Source organism: Eubalaena glacialis, chromosome 3 (assembly GCF_028564815.1).
Source record: "Eubalaena glacialis isolate mEubGla1 chromosome 3, mEubGla1.1.hap2.+ XY, whole genome shotgun sequence".
Classification (NCBI taxonomy): domain Eukaryota; kingdom Metazoa; phylum Chordata; class Mammalia; order Artiodactyla; family Balaenidae; genus Eubalaena; species Eubalaena glacialis.
In genome coordinates this window covers 149,460,805-149,478,139 of record NC_083718.1, presented here as the reverse complement: position 1 = coordinate 149,478,139, position 17,335 = coordinate 149,460,805, and the positions used below count along the sequence as shown (strand labels likewise).

The window sequence follows — 17,335 nt, the reverse complement described above, 5'->3', positions numbered from 1 at the left end:
CGGCTAAGGAGAAGCAACAGGATGGGTTGAGGGAAAGAACCAGGACACCAGGGAGAGACGGGCTGAGGAAGCCCGCCCACTGTCACCCAGGCAGTGGGCTATGAAACCTGGAGAACCTCTCAGTGGCAACACGAGGGGCAGCCATGTGGAAGAGCTCCAGATTCATGGGCCAGGGGCACGTCTGCAGTCCCCTCCCAAACTCCCTAACCTCGCCTGTAAAACAGGCCACCCCACCTCCCCACAGAGAGCCACAGATACCAAGCGTCCAGTACTTAGTCCCGTGCTGGGGACCAGCCCTCACCACAGGGCAGCTGCCGATACACAGAGCTGTGCTCAGATCCTCCCCGCCCCAAGGAATCCTTCAGGAAGCCCCTCTTTCCCTGACTAAACCTTCCTATTACCCCACTCCCAGGGAGCTGCCCCCTTGCCCACTAACATGTAACCCGTCCGAATCTGAGCTAGTCTCAGGCTGGACTCATGGCCCTCACCAACCCCACCTGATGTGGGGTGCTCTTCAGCCAACTCCACAAAAGCCATCTGGCCCTTGAAGTGCTCCATTACTTCTTCTGCCCCCAAAGCCCTTGATGCCCCCAGAGGACAGGGCCTGGGTTTCTTCTGTTTACCACTGCACCTCCCATGTCTACTCCTTCTAATGTTACATTTTTCTGATGGGCAGACTGAGGCCCAGAAAGGTAAAGGCACTGCCCCAGAACAGACTGCAAGTCTCCAAACTCTTAGACCCTTTCCATAACTCCAGAATAAGTCTCTCGGGGTCAGATATTATAATTAATCTGAGGAAGAGGCACTTAATCAGATTCACATTTTGGGTGTACATTTTTTTTACCTCGAAGCAAGGATGGGACAAGACTTTGTCAAAGTCTTCTTGAATAAAAATGACCCGAGACTGAAGAGGCTTCAAGAAGGGGAGGGGAGAATTCTGCAATCTGCAGAAGAGGCCCTGCAGACGTGCTGGGCGGGGCAGGGCTGGGTCTGAGAGCAAAAGCTCTGGCCCTTGTCCCAGGGACCAAGAGCTGGTTCAACAACGGGGTGAGGGTAGCAGGGGCTAGATCACAAAGAGGTCTGGATGCCTTAAAAAGAGCCTGGACTTTATTCTTTTAACGAAGGGACACCACTGACAAGAAGAAGACCACTTGACGGAGGGGATGAGCCACTCCACTGACCTGCAGTGAGCCCAGGCTGGAGTCTGCCACGTGGACCAGGAACAGCTGGAGCCAGGGACTGCCTTGCCTCCCAGCCCTGGGAGCCCAGCAGGGCCAGGCGGAGTGCTGTCCCTCCTGGATGTGCGCGGAAGGAACGGATGCCCAGAAACCGGCCCCTGGGAAGGAGCCCTTGTGCAGACACCTGATCTGCCTTTCATTCTGAACACATTCCCAAACTCAGAGCTGGTGAAGCAGGTAGAGCTATTCCTGTTTCACAGGTGGGGAAACTGAAACTCCAGTGATGCCCAGGTGAGTCACTAGTGACAGAACTCAGGAGTACAGTCAGCCCTCCATATCCATGGAGGCAGAACCCAAAGATAGGGAGGCAGACTGCACTTGGCCATTTGATATAAGGGACTCGAGCACCCACAGACTTTGGTATCGGTGAGGGGTACTGGAACCAATCCCCCCGTGGATACCGAGGGACAACACTAGAAGCGAAGACCCAGCCCCCTGGTGGGAGAGCTGACAGTAACTCACAATAGCAAGCTCACCCTGATGAGCTTGGCAGCAACAGAGTCAGAGGCTTTTGGACATACAACCTGCTTCCCTGCTTCCACCTCCCCTGTCAGCTCCTGTCGGTGGACAAGGGACAAGGAGTCAAGGTGGCAGGGCCCAAGGGGACAGCCACGTGGGCAGGGTTAAGTAAGGTGACACATCAGAGGGCCAAATAAGACCCGGTGCTTAGCAGGTGCCAAAAGCGTCAGTCTAACCGAAGGGTTAAGCACTAAAAAGCCAATCAATCTCGAGAATACCCCGAACCTCTCCCACACTTGCACTGCCACCAAGGCTGTACTGAGCCCGAGATTCCTTATGGAAAAAGGAGAAAACTCACGGCGACCCTTGCTCTTGGTTGAGCTGAAGACCTACCTCCATCCTGGCCTCTAGCTCGCAGAAAAGAACAACCCAGGACACCCCTGCTCGTGTCCACAACACAGGACCCAGAGTGTTTACCCGCGCCAGGCAGGGCTTCACAGGCATCATTTCGTGGTGTCCTCATATCTGCCCCAAGAGGCAGGGGGTATCTTCACCCCAAACTGTCAGGTGAAGCAGCTGAGGTTCAGAGAGCTTAATGGACTTTCCCAAGGCAACCAATGTGCCAACCCAGGCTGCATGACCCCAGGGCTGTCAGGAAGCACATTTAGAGAGGGTGAGGGAGGGATGGGACACACAGGGGGCAGATGAGCTAACAGGCAAGTGGGAGCTCCAGGGGCCCAGCCGCTGGGCTTCTGACCATTGGTCAACACTGGGTCACGTTTCCACGGCAGCAATAAACCATCACTGAACACGAGTATACGTGTGTGTGTACAGGCCATCCTCACCAGCGCTCTGAAAAGGAAGCACTGCAATGTGCTGAATGACTGCTTCCCAGCACAGCCGAGGAGATCAGTGCGTAGAGAGCTCGGATAACCCGCCCAGAACACATCACCAGGAGTGGCAGTGGGCTGTCTTGCTCCAAAGCCCCTGCTCACAGCCACTGAGCATCGACAACCCTCTTTGGCCAGGCCTCTCCTGCAGCTGGGCGCCCTCTGCTCCCCTCCACTGCAGACACAGCTGAAGTGGTGTCCCCAGGGTCAGGGAGCCCCTTGGAGAGCCCAGCACGGAACTGACACTTCATGAAAGCCATGGCCCCACCCGTGCTCTTAAAAAGTCTAATCCCACCCTTTTGGTCTTAGCAAGAGATGGGGCTTCCTGGAACCTAGGCCAGGGGCTTCAGTGATTCCAAGGCCTTCGTTTAAGGGAAGGAGCTTTTCAGGGAAAGGTCAGCTGGGGAGTTAATCTAGGCAGAAACAGGACATGAACCCAAAATCCACACTATGGGTCTCCTGCTATGTCCCCAGCTCTTAGAAGAGCACCTCAGCAAGATGAGAGAAAGCCCTCTGACCACCCGGTCTGGGCCCAAGGCCCTGGGCCCAGCCCAGGCTCCTCAAAGGGCACTTTCCTTTCAGGGCAGCACGATCTTATTCAGGGGGTCTATCTCAATCCACGTAATGCCAAGGTGTGTTAATTCCAGGATTCCGCTGGAATTCCCTTCCTCAAACCTCTTCTGCTACAGGGCTGAGAAATTTGATCTTTTTTTTTTTAAAAGGAAAAAACATCTCAGCATGATTTGTAGAGAAGGGAGCAGGAGCCGAGGAGGGTCTACCCCACCCCCTGCCCCCCACCCATGAGAGGTGGGGAAACCTTCTGGGGGAACGGAGGCACCCATGGCAGAGCAGCTCTCCAGCACAGGGGGAGAAATTCAATTCTAAGAGAAACCCAGGTCCAAAGGGGAGAAGGATAAACCAGCCCAAGCTCTTAACAAACCAGAGGTGAAGGCGCTGCTGACGCCAATCCTCCGGCATCAGATCCATAAAAGTCAGAGATTCGGGAGTCGGTTTAGAGCTCAAGAGAAGAGGCCCAGAGTGGGGGTCATGGCCCCTGGGGTCGCCCGGGGCGGGAAGAGCAGCAGCTGAGCACAGCCCCCGGGCCTCCCACGTCTGAGGGTCCCTCCGGAGCCGTTCCCCGGCCTCTCCCTGGAGAGGGATTGGAGCCAGGACGGGTCTGGGGCAGCAGGGGCGGGCAGCAGGGGCGGGCGGCAGGGGCAGGCAGCAGGGCCGGCTGTAGCCCACGCGTTCCCAGGTGTGGGGCTGGCTCCACGACAGGGGGCGGTCAAGGCCTGAGGAGCCGCCGGGTGCTTTGTTACTGAGCAAACCTCCCAGGCACTGACTGCTGATGCATAGCTAACAGGGTGGCAGACACTGATTTATGTTCAACTTTCCATTTCATCAGCGAAAGTGGCGTTCACATTTTGGGGAGGGGGAGGCGGCCTGCGTGTGCAGACACAAACATGCCCATGCGTGCACTCAGGCACAAGCACCGGTCATGGTGGCAACTTTTTTTCCCCCTTTTTAGGAAGGAGGGCGAGGGGGCGAGGCAGCCTGGCACGTCAGGAGTAACCTTTTGTCCACGGTTGCTAGGAGCCCTGGCCGGTCATCTGCCGCTGGGCAGACGTTAGGCACCAGGCTGGTTGCCGGGCGGGGCGGGAGCACAGACTGACCTTTGTGGAGGTAGTGTTGGCAAGAAAGAAAGTCTTTTTTTCCCCCTCTCTCCTGCCCTGGCCTTTCCGCACAGGCCGGGTGAACGTGGGGCGAGGTCTGCGTGTGGGTCCACGGCAGGGAAGGGAGGAACAGCCCAGTGCACAACGCTTCAGAGTGGCAGGGGTTCATAAAGGCCTCTTGGGCACCCCTCACTAGAGTGATGAGCAAACTAAGGTCCAGACAGGGGAGGGTGGCCCCCCAAGGACACACAGCAGTTTAGCAGCAGCGGGGCTGGACTCAAAGCAGGCGTCCAACTCCCAGGGCAGGGGTCTTCAGGCTTAAAGACTGCCCCTGGCTTCATCTCAGTAACGGGAGGGGTGTGGGGGGGGGTTCCGCTGCTGCGGGCAGCAAGTCAGCTTGGAAGAGGCGGGGGCTCGGGGTGGGAACAACAAGCGCTCCCACCTCCAGCCGTGGCCCAGGGCCCAGCATTTGCAGCGCCCCGCCTCCGCTCTAATCCTTCTCAGCAGGGGTGACCCTGCCTTCTGTCAGTCTGGAGGCAGACAGCAGGGCGAGGGGCGGGGACGAGGGGGTGCTTCTGTCCCCCGGAGGACCTGGCGTGCTCACCCCGGACACAGCTCCTCTGTCCTCTCCCACAGACCGGTGCACCTATCAGACCCCCTCTGCCCACAGGGAAGCAGACAGGGCAAGGGGCTGGGGTCGGAGAACCGGCCCAGAAAGGGGAGGAATCTGCTCCCCAGCAGACAGGGAGTTCATCAAGAAGCCCCGAACCCCACCACCCCGCCCAGGCCTGTCTTCCCTGAGCAGCACTCTGGCCAACTTGAGCCGCGCTTTCCTCATCCAGACCGTGGGAATGCTAGCAGCTCTCAGGCCTACCTAACAGGCAAATGAGATCACAGAGGGGGCACCTTCGCTGATCCGGAGGGTGTTCCACCAGCAACTATGAGAGGGCTTCGGCCAGTTCCACTTTAGGACCTGGGAGCACGGCTGGGGAGGCCAGGAAGGGCTAGCCTGGGAGGCCACGAGACCACATACGGGGTCTCGTCCCCTGCAGAGGGAAGGCTCCAACAGGGTAGGAGGTACCGGAGACTCGGCAAGAGGCTGACTCTCAGCCCCACACCTGCCTCCTGCTCTGGCCTCACCCCGCGCCTCAGTCCAAAGCAGGCCTCCTCCTGGCCCTGCTCCCCGCGCCCCCCGCCCCAGCTAAAACATCCAGCACGGGGGTCACCCGTCGGGGGCAGGGGGCACCAGCCACCTCACTCAGTCATCACTCCAGCTCAGGCCTGGCCACCTCCCATGGGGACCACAGCCTGGGCTTCACACCTCCACGCTGGCCAGCCTGCCATAAGCCCAGCCCCTCCAGGCCACTGGTGCTCTTCCTGGGACCATGTCACTCCCCTTCTTAGGGACCTTCCACGGCTCCCCTCTGTCTTTAAGTTCAAGTCCTTCGTGTGTCTGTCCAGACCTCCTGCCATCCCAAACCTGCCCTTTCACATCCACGCCCAGGCACAATGGCCCCTCCGTGTAATCACCCCTGCCTCCTTCACCAGACAGTCTGTGTGAGCCACTGAGGGCAGGTTCCCTGGCTGCCTCCTTAGTCTGCAGTGCTCAGCACGGCTGGGTGGCTGGGAGGTCGCTGAGCCCTTAGAGACCTTGTCTGGCCGATGAGTTAACAACAAGCCCGGGCCAGGCCTCACATGGTTCTAGCCTCAGATTCACCAGCTGTCCAGCGGGGATCTGGGCCCTCACCCCTCAAGTCCTCCCTAGTAGCAGGCTTTGAAAGCCACAAAAACAAGGTGGTTTAATTCTTCCCAAGTCTCCCCTAGTCCCAGACTTGCCCTCATCAGCACAGAGTAGTCCTTCCTGTTGCAGCAGCTTTCTGGCAGGAAGAATGTCAGCTCACTCTGCTGCTGCCTGCTTCCCGCTGGACAGGAAGGCAGGAAACGGCCCAGCTCTTGCGAACTGCCCGAGCTGCTGCTGCCAGCATGTTCTCATTTGCTGGGCTTTGATCTTCCCTGGAAACACATCACCCCACCCCAAGGCTCACAGTCCTCAAGGCTCTCTGCTGGGCATCTAGTCTCTGCTTGGTTACCACCAGTGTCAAGGAGCTCACGACTTCATCGTTAAATTAGCAGGTGGTAGAAATGTCTTCCCTACAAAGACTTCAAGTGGTCTCCCTCTCTTTTTCTCAGAAGGATCTGCGATCTACGGGCTGACGTCACAGAGGCAGGGCTGAATATCTTATACATGGCAGAACTTCAGATACTTCAAGTCAGTCATCAGAGCCCTCCTGAGGCTGCTTCTCTCCCAGAGAAACCCCAGCTACTCCAGTGGGAGATAAGCAGAGAAGTGTATCCTATAATCTCAATAGCAAAGGACCAAGGTCATGTGTACCTCTCTCCCTCTTATTTCTGGATCATTTCTCTGCTTCCTGGGCTATACACATCATTTGTTTCTTCTTCTCTCTCCCCCCTGTAACTGATGGGGAGGGGTTCTCTGGGGCAGACCTCAACCTCCTTCAAAGGTGGGTGGGCTGGGCCAGCAGAAATGAAGACTCACTGGAACGGGGGACATGTCAAGCCCTACATGTCCCCCACCGTGGTGGAAAGTATCTGGGCATGTTCAGAGCAGGACGGGCTGAGCTTGGCAAAGGGAGCTGGGTCCCCCAGGGCTGTCTTTTCCAGAGAAGGCACAGGCTGTAGACCTATGACTTCTGCTGGCATTTGAATGGAAACATTGGCTACTTTTTTTTTTTAAATTATTTATTTATTTATTTATTTATTTTTGGCTGTGTTGGGTCTTCGTTTCTGTGTGAGGGCTTTCTCTAGTTGTGGCAAGCGGGGGCCACTCTGCAGCGCGGTGCGCGGGCCTCTCACTATCGCGGCCTCTCTTGTTGCAGAGCACAGGCTCCAGACGCACAGGCTCAGTAGTTGTGGCTCACGGGCCTAGCTGCTCCGCGGCATGTGGGATCTTCCCAGACCAGGGCTCGAACCCGTGTCCCCTGCATTGGCAGGCAGATTCTCAACCACTGCGCCACCAGAGAAGCCCTGGCTACTTTTAAGAGAAGATGGCTAGAGTTTCTCCTTCTCCTTCCATTATTTTTCCCCCCTTTTCTCTTGTTCTCTATTCTCTCTTCTTCTCCTAGACAATCAGACATGTGTCTACATTAGGACCCTGACTGCTGTGGAAGAACACGAGGATCAGGAACCAGGAAGCTGGGTTTAGGCTCTGATTCCAGCCCTCGGTTGATAACTTTGGGCAGGTCATTCACCTTTCTGAGTCTCACTTTCCCAATCAGCCATGCCTCCTCTGCAGAAACGCTGTGATCAGAATGAAAGCAGGCTGCATGTCTAAAAACACTTCATAACTGAAAACAATTATTGGAATTTAAAACAAAACAAGAACAAAAACAGCCTGTACCCAATGCTCCCTTCTCCGTGACCCCCTGCCCTCCTGCAGTTCTCTAGCTCTGGACCTAGAAATCCTCATTGGACGGCGCCTCCCTTCAAACCACCTTAGGGCCAAGGAGCTGGGGACCCACCCAGACCAGTAGGCCTGGCCAAAGCCAAGCTGACTTTGCCAGATGTGCAGCCCAACTGACTTCAGCTGCGTGAAAAAAAAATGCCACTGCTTGATTATATAAAATCCATCTAGATCCAAAGCAGAAAATCCAAGTGGGAAGGGCCCTCAGAGACCATATGGTCCACCCTGCTTTGTCTACTGCTGAAGAAACTGGGGCCCAGAGATGGGGAGCAACTTGCCCAAGGTCACTCAGCAAGTACATGGACAAGCAGGGGGCTAGAACACGTGTCCTCAGGCTCCAGAACTCCAAGTTCTTCCCCACTCTCCACACCACCACCCCTAGACCCGCCTAGCCTGGTCAGAATGCTGGACCTAGAGCTTGGGGGCCGGTTGGGCTCCACTCCTAGTAACACGAGCAACACAAACTCAGTTCAAACATTTCTTGGGTCCCCAGTGCACACCAGGTGCTGGGGATGCCAAGATTGAGGCGGTCTTTTTGTAAGGAACACAAAGAATTAGAATGTCCTTGCTACGGTCTCCCATGACCCATAGAACCCCACAATATTCCCCAATAGAGAGGTGTGGTTAGGTCAGGTCCCAAACCATCACCCCGTCAGCCCTCAGCTTGCTACCAAACACATCTCATGCCACAGGACCACGGGCACCGTCCACCTCGGAAACCCCAACACCGAATAAGGAAGAGCAAACAGATGGGACCTAATGTGAAGATGGCCAAACCTTCTGACCCCAAGTGGAGCCTCGCAGCCTGACAGTCAGAGGCCTGAGGCAGGAAGTCCTCTGTGTTGCTTTCTAAGGGGCCAGGAGTGGGGGTGAAAAGCTGGTCCCTCACACCCACCTTGGAGTCCTCAACTAAATTTAGCACCAACTAGGGTTGGAGTCCTGACCAGAAAACCAGGCTGGCCACCTTGGGGCAGGGTTTGGCCAAAGCTGGATCAGCCAACCCAGGCTGGCTCCTTGGTGCAAAGCCCCTCCTGCAGCAGAGCTGCCTGCCAGGCCGTGACCAAGTAGGGGAAGAAGTGCAATTGTTGGCAGGAGATAAAACCATGATACCATCTCTATTTCCCTTCTAATATCAGAGTGGCCGCCTGCAAGGTGCGCGAGGGTCAGGGCCGGCAATCAATAGCTAATACTCCTGTTGGGAGCCGGCCTGCTCCAGAAATGGGCAGCCACTACCTCCTTCCAGAGAGCTATCCTTTCCCCGCAACAGTGACCCAGCCCGAGCAGTTCAGCACCCTGACCAGGAAGGACCTCATCCACCTTCATCTGACTGATGGAGAAATGATGCCCCTTGGGGTGGGAGTAGGGGTAGGGGTCTAGCCAAAGTCACCCAGGAAGCAGAGAGGCTGGGACACAGCCCCCTGCTCAATGATCCAGCAAGCTCTTGATGGTTCACCCTAACTGGGGATCAGAGAAGACCTCAAGTCAAGAGGGTGGGTCCAGGAACTTCCCTGGCGGTCCAGTGGTTAAGAGTCCACCTTCTAATGCAGGGGATGCAGATTTGATCCCAGGTCGGGGAACTAAGAACCCACATGCCGCGGGGCAACTAAGCCCACGCGCCACAACTAGAGAGCCTGTGCGCCACAACTAGAGAGCCTGTGCGTGCCGCAACCACTGAGCCCACATGCTGTGGAGCCCGCGCGCCACAACTAGAGAAGCCCACACGCCACAGCGATGAGCCCGCATGCCGCAACAGAAGATCCTGCATGCTGCAACGAAGATCCCACGTGCTGCAACTGAGACCCGACACAGCCAAATAAATAAATATTTAAAAAAAAAAAAAAGGGGAGTGGATCCGAAAGTTACCTCTGTTTGATGGTAGCTGGTAGTAGCTAAATAAGGACAGGAATCAGTCTGGGCTTTCTGACCACACACCCCTGAATGTCACATGGGAGGGCCTAAGAAGTATGTCTGGAATTAGGCCTTAACCATGGACAATTGTACCAAAGCAGGAAGTTGGGAGCTGCCCACATATCAGGCAGACCTCTCCTTGCCCCAGACTCGGGCCAAAGAAGATGACGACGGCCTATTTAAAAAAAATACAGCTGGCTGTTGTCCACCTCTCCTGCCACAGTGGCCTGCACTGGGCACCCAGATGCCAGCAAGCAGCCTCAAGAGGGATGCACACAGGTGGAGCCTGGTACCTGGGTGAGCTCTGCCCACTAGGCAGGAAAGCCACATCCGCACTGTATGAAGGGCAGCCATGGCATCACTGGTGAGGATATGTGAGCCTGGGAAAGAAGTCCCAACCAGAGAGAACACCATGGGAAAGACCACCAGCTGGGTGCAGAACACCCGTCTGCAGTGGCCAGGAAGGTGGCTGCCCCTTGGCATGGAAGACCCTCTCAGGCAGTAGCCCCTTGGGTTTCTCCTCTGGGGAAAAGGGAGAAGCCTGTCAGGCTCCTGTCTTTCTTGGGTTCATGGGTTTCCAAGGCTTTGAACGTCTCACTCTCTCTTCGAAGTCTGGCCCCTCTACCCAATGTCTGTGGCCTTACCCCAAGCCTCACCCGAGGCAATGCCTGGTCTGGTCCAACCTGAAGCCTATACACCCATTCCCATCCCTGGGACAAGGTCCCAGTGTGGACCGTATGCTAGAAATGCATATAGACACATGCATGGCCATCCAGTGCCTTGAGTTTCCATCCCTAAATCCCTCTCACTCCTCTCACCGCCATCTTGGTAGGCGACCTGCTGTTTCTGTTGGAGAACACCCATATTTCACTGATTCCCTTTCTTGGCTGGTAAGCAGCATGTCCTAACCCTCCTCTCCTGGGAGTTAACATCAACCATAATGTGAGACCTTGCAAAGCAGAAGTGTCTTCCAGGTCACCTCCTATCCTGGGAGGAAGTCATGCTAACATCCCCAAGAGGTGCCTGTCCCATTTTTGCTAAGATACCTCCAGTGCCAGGGAGCCCCTGCCTCCTGGGGCCCACGGCTCACGGCGAGATGCACACGGCGCGAAATTCTGGCTGTCACCAAGCCAAAGGCTCCTCAGACTTTGCCTCACTGGTCCCAGTTCTGAATTCATGAGCTACACAGAGAAATCTCTGCCTTCTCTTCTAGACAACAACTCTTTCCATATTCTTATCTGGAAGAGCTAACCTTTCAAAAGGTGTGGGGAACTCAGGCAGATTCTCAAACCCGGCCGCAGACAGGTTGGAAAGAATGTCACACTCAAGAGCTTCATCATAAAAGTTCCTTCCAGCCCCAGACGCCGATCTCTCTCTGACGGCCTTTCCCAGTCTCAGTCGGGTTTAAATCCAACGAGTTCCCGGAGGGGACAGCAGAGATGGAGGAGGAGGCAGGGTGAGGGTGAGGCAGGTGCACCCACCCCAGCAAATCAGAAAGCCACCTCCCCACACCCCACACTCAGACAGCCCAACAAGGTGTCTTTCAGAGAAGACCAGGCTCTCAACCCACATGAGAGCTGCTCCTGCCTTGGCGGGCAGAGCACGGGCACAGATGCTTGTGGGACGCCGTCTGTGATAACACTCGGAAAAAATCAAGTGGTTAACCAGAGGGAAAGGATTCCCAGACCTGCCAGGATGGTGGGTTTTTTGTTTTTTTTAGATTACGCCTAAGGTTTGTAGTTTTTGGACAGGCAAAGCAAACAGTGACAATGACAGCAGCAACAAAACAGAAACAAAGAACAGTTTACTTGTTTAAAAAAGAAAAAAAAGCCTTTTGTTAAAAGACAGCTCTGCACGGACTTGGAAGCAGCCCGTCGCAGCCCCGACCAGGGGCGGGCTGTGTCGTGAGTGCGAAGCTGGTGTGAAGAAAACAAACTCCGGCAGAAGTGACACAGCACATGCAGGAGGATGTCTGCTCTCCATCTTTCTTTTCTCCCCTCCTCGGTTTTTGGAAGGGGTGGAGAGAGGGATGGGATGGGAAGGGTCTGAACCAGCATAAAGCAACTGTATTTAGACCATGGCAAACTGAGCTACCACTTACTTCTCTCTCTCTCCCTCCCTCCCACCTGCCCGGGGCCTGGCCTTGAGTGAAAGGAGCAAAGGATGGAGGGCCCAGCACGTACCTGAAAGAAACCTGGCGGGATGGGGCCTCCCGGCATCCCATCGTTGGGGGGAATGTTGCCAAGCACGGGGCTCGGGGCGGCGGCTGCGCTCTGTGGGGAAGAGAAGGTGGAAAGTGAGAGGCCGCACCCACATCGAGAGACAGGGAGTTCCCACCCCCACCCCACCCCCATCCACCCACGTCCTCCACAGACACCCCCCCCCCCCCCCGCCAAACACCACCTTCCCAGGTGTGTCACTCAGTGGTCGAGGGATGAACTCTCTGAGCCTCCATTTCCTCATCTCTAAAATGGGAGGACAATGCCCACCACGTGCACACACGCTGCCGAGCAGCAGTAGCTGTTATTGACCAAGGATGCCCTGGCTTCCCCCTCGGCTGCTTTATGAAGCTCCTTCAGGGCAGGCGAGGTGCTTCATAAATGCCTGTGCCCTCTCCAAGAGGCTGGCATGTTGTACAGAGGAGAAGATCAATAAATACGCACGACTTAGTGAATAAACAGACAGCCCAGCTGGGAAACGTCCCCAGAGAGGGTGGGAGCAGACAGGCATGTTTCTGGCACCGTCTGGGTCCTGGGTGCCGTAGATGGGGTAGGCTGCACGATGGGGAGACTGTCGTTACTGTTCCTTTTAAATGCTGCTATTCTGGCATTTACCTGGTACATCTGCCTCAACAAATGCCTCCCGGGGTGAACAGACGTTGCTCTTCCCAGCCTGGCCTCCTTCCAGACAATCTGTGTCCCACGTGTTCACGTGGCCGGCATGTCTGTGCCTGGCCCTGTGCTCACATGGGAGGGTGAGGCTGATCAGGACGCCCCAGGCCTGACTGGCCCACCTGGGCCCTGCTCCTCCCCACCGACTCTACACCTCCCAGGGGCTCCTCCTGCAGGAAACCCACCTCCAACCTCGAATGTTCCCACACCCCACCAGGACTGAGCCTCTGAATCACCAATCATCTCCCAGGGGTCTGACTGGTTCTCTGGGACGAGAGCAAGCCCCTTGGGGTCAGGAAACGAAACGAATGCAGCCTGCCATCAACACCTTGAAGGAGTCACTTCTCTTGTCCCTTCCTCAGCCAGAAAACAGGACCCAGAACGCCTAACTTCCAACTTGGGTGGAAGGGAATAAGGGAATGTGTGAATCCCCCAAACACACTGCATGCAGCAAGAAAACAGACAGCCCCGGGAATCAATACATTGGGGTTCAAGCACTGTTGCCTGTACTAGCAAGGGACGACGATGGCAAGCCACTCAGCCCTTCTGCACTCGTTTCCTGTCACTGTGGTCCTGCCTGCTCATAAGGGTTGGGGAGGATTAAGCAATGGGATGGGCTGTGTTTTGTAAACCAGGAAAGCTGGTAATGTGGAAGCAAAGAGGATTCAGCAGGCCCACAGTGGCTGTTTTAACAGACCCCAGGTAAAAAACAGGGTGGGATGGGGCTGGCTACTCCGGCCCAACCTTTCAAAATGATCCTGCGTACAGAAAAGCAACACTCCCTGTAAAGAGATTCTGCCAACTATCCTGTAACGTGTTACGAACACCCCAAAACACCAGGATCAGGTCTTCCCCTTCCCACCTTCTCAGCTTGGAGGAGAAGCCACACCTGGGAGCTCAGCTCCCAGGCCGAGCCCCTGCCCCAGGACTATCCAGGATGAGGGTCGCCTGGGGGAATATGCCAGGTTATCCATTAGCTGCATTGTTTGTTTGTGGTTGGTGGTTCTGTGAAAATGCAACTTTTCTTGATTTACAGCCAACGATTACTCCTCAGCAGCAGAAGCAGAAAAGTTTTTTTTTTTAAATAGGGGGAGGTAAACATCCTCCTATATTTTCTTCAAGTTCTTTCAGAGATCGGTTTTACGTTTAACTCTTTAATCCTTCAGGAACTTATTTTGGTAAAGAATACGGATTTTACTCCTCAGTCAGTTGGCTCAGTACAATTTTTCCCACTCATTTGAAATCAGAGACAAAAATTCTTACACAGGCATGGGTCTGTTTCTGAGCTTTTAAAATTCTGTCCATTCTAATGATCAGAGTTTTACAATGTATTTTATTATCTCCTTCAATTCTTTAGTGGAAGTTTTCTTGTTTATTTTTATTTACTTAACCCCCCAAACTTCCTATTGTTTATAAAAGTCATCTTCCTACCAAAAGAAAAGAGTTCTTATATATATAAAAATTTGGAGGAGAACTGACACCTTTCCCAAACAGAGGCACCCTCCCAGGATGTGATCTTTCTCCAATTATTCACATCTTTGTTGAAGTCACCAGTCAAGCATGGTGACTGGACCAATGGCAATGATCAGAAAGGCGGGTGAGTGTAGGCGATACATCTGGGAAAGCCAAAACCCTCTCTTGCCCTGACTAAATGTTTTGTTCGGCAAATGTGGCACTGACTTGTTCTCAGGGTGAGGATGGAGAAGATGGAGCTCCTGACAACAGCGTGAGAAGGATGGAGTGGATGGCCCAACCCTGGGTGGGGGCCATCTGGCCTGATGCTCAGAAACGAGCAGGGTATTTTCACACCATCTCTCCCTGAACCCCCAGGCGGCCTTCTGAGGCAGACATAAGAACCCCGACTTTACAGACAAGAAAACAAATATCTATATGGAGAGCAGGCTGAAGGCGGCCTTTTTCTACTTGTCCTCCTGAGAGTCCACATCTACTCTTCCTCAGCCTTCAGCTCAGAAACTATGCTTTGTTTTTAAAGAAAGATCTGGAAAGCTTCAGCAACTCAGTTCTTTAAATTAGCATTTATCGTTTAATATAAAACACTTGCCTATTATAAAACATAGAAAAGTAAAAAGAAAATCAGTCACTGTATTTTGTTAAATAATGTCATAAGCACTTGTCCCCCTCTCATTAAATGGCCAAAGAAAACATGATTTTTCAATGAGCCTAATATCATTATTCAACCAATTTAATTAACAGGGCATTGCATTTGTGTTTGCTAACTTAGTAGGTACAAAATCTTATCTCTTTGATCTCTTTGGTATTTTGACTTAATCTTTTGGATCACTAACCTTTTGAAATGGTTTACACTGGCCATTTAGTAAAACAAATGGCAAATCATTCATGTCCTTTGCTATTTAGTTATTTGACTTTTTTCCTTAGTGATATATAAGAGCTCTTTATATATTAAGGATATAACATAGATATCTTAACAATTTTTTAAAAACCTCTTAAATGAAAACTTGAACCTGGGCTCATGACTTACTAGGCTCCCTCACGCCAAGATCTCATTTTCCTACGAAATCAGGAGTGAGCCCGTGGTCCTTTGAACGTCAGGGCTGGAATAACCATGGTTCTAGTAAATGGATAGTATAATTCATTGACATCTGGGTGGAGGATGGACTTTTGCTATCCTCCAATGAAAGGAAGCTCATGTTAATGGTGACTCAAGCGTCAGGAAGCTGAGGAGATAACTTATCCTTATCCTCTAAAGGCTCTTCCAGCTGTAAAATTAAGTAGCTCTGCAGTGCTTAACCCTGTGTCCTAGAGTATGACAATCATTGCTATTCTTTGATTTTGAAGTGAACATGTGCTCCTAATGGAAAACTTTCAAAAGAGCAGAAAAGGACAAAGAACAGAATGAAAGCAGCAACCAGTGTCACAGGGTGACAAAAGGGTTAAGAAATAATTCTTGCACATAAAACCCAATCCAAGGCCCCCCCCCCACATCCATCAACATGACACTGCCCTCACCCCACTCCTCAACAGCAGGGGCTGTTTTACCCATCTCTAAGACCCAGCACAATGTGAGGCATACAGCAGGTGTTCAATAAATGATTACAACTTTTTATTAGTCAAAGACCGGCTCAAACCTGGCCATCTGAAGCCAGGCCTTTCCGGATTGCTAGGAATTGGCCTCTCCCTGCGGTTTCCAACTTGGAGTTAGAACTCCATTAAAGCACTCAGCAAAGCGTCTCATGTGAGTTTTCTCTAAAAACACAAAACCCAAACCGAAACCCCGTGACATTCACTGAGGCCTACACATCGGGGCTGCGGTAGGTGCCCAGGATGGAACTCCCCACTGGAGCAGGGGAGGAAGGAGTCAGAAGCCAGAGACCACCTGCGTGGGCTCGGGTCCTGGCTGGGAGCCCGTGGGCAAGTCCCTTCTCTCTCTGGGCCTCAGTCTTTCCACGTGTCGGATGGTGGAATTAGAGAAGGTGACCTCTAGGGCTCTTCTTCCAAGGTGCTCTCCCCAGCCCAGTCCATACACCCAGGGGGGGCAGGGACTGGAAACTGCAGCTCCTGCATGAACAGGAAGACCCTGAATTTTAACTCTTCTCCGTTCCTTATAGAACACTCAGAGGTCAAAACTTAAAAACCGCCTAGAAACCTATTGTTACCGAAGCCTGCAGATAACAGCTGATGACACTCGGGCTCTCCCCTGCACCAACCGCACCCCCTAGCAGCCCCCCTCACCAATCTTTACCCGTATATGCATACGTGCATACATGGACTAAAAAAAGCAGAATCAAATAGGGCACGCAGTTTGGTAACTCAGGCATTTTTTAAAAACTAACTAAAATTCTTTTCTAAATAGAAAACAGGCCTTGCACTGAGCGGTGTGGCCCACTCCAGCCAGCTGCCTCTTCCAAGCCTCCGGGATACTGTCCACTTGGAAAGCCTGAGGTGCCTTCAGACATCTGCCTGAAGCTGTGAAAATTCTCCTCCCTGTAAAGTATTTTATTTTTGTTCACAGCCAGGGAGACTTCCAAGGAGGGCTCATCCTACAACTTTCTCCCTAAAGAGTAGGGTTTCTTTATGATCCCAGGGCGGTTACACAGCCACCGGGGCTTAGGGGTTCCCTGCAGCCCCTCAGCCTTGTTTGTGTGCTCCAGACACACATCAGCTGGTTTCACACATGCCACTCCACCTACAGGCCTCCCCTGCCATCCAAATATGGTTGTCAATAGTGAGGGGAGATCCAGACACCTCCCCTGGAGGTGTGCGCCAGCCAGAATAAGCACATTCCCCCCCCCCCCACCCTTCCCCCCCGTAGAGATGCAGGGCTCAAACCTGGGGCCTCGGGATCTGAGCTACTGGGAGGAGGCTTGAAAGCTGTGCTAGGCAATCTGGACTTGCTGCTCTAGGCAACGGGGAAGAGTTCCCAGCAGAAGAGGCCCAGGACTTCTGAGAATCCCACCTGACCCCATCTTACCCCGTGCCAGGCATCCCAATGCACCACTGACAACCCACCCACCACCACCAGAGTACCCAAGGCTCCACAAACGAATGGAACTGGCAAGTCCTGGATGTGGTGCTGGGCCTTTTCCTCATTCCGTAGCAAGGAGTCCCCTGCGGCTCAACGAACAACAGGGTCAGTCCAGAGGGACCAAGTGACAAGCTCCCAGGAGCCTCCCACCTCAGATCTTGTAGTATCCTGTGGTAGGTGACAAACATTCATGCTTCCTTCAAGAAGGGGAGACCTGGGGGATGTTCCCTACAAGATATTACCTTCCAGCCTTACCCTGAGACCCCCAGTTAGCCTCACTCACAAACTAGC

General features: G+C 53.7%; 1 protein-coding gene across 2 annotated transcripts in view; it reads right to left on the bottom strand.

Annotated features, from left to right (window-relative positions):
* Positions 1 to 17,335, bottom strand: part of SSBP3 (single stranded DNA binding protein 3) — a 163,461-nt gene that overhangs the window by 37,926 nt on the left and 108,200 nt on the right. For both annotated transcript variants that reach the window (XM_061184179.1, XM_061184180.1), the window contains exon 5: positions 11,833 to 11,922. In XM_061184179.1, the coding sequence (XP_061040162.1) occupies positions 11,833 to 11,922 (90 nt within the window). The remainder of the gene's footprint in view (positions 1 to 11,832; positions 11,923 to 17,335) is intronic.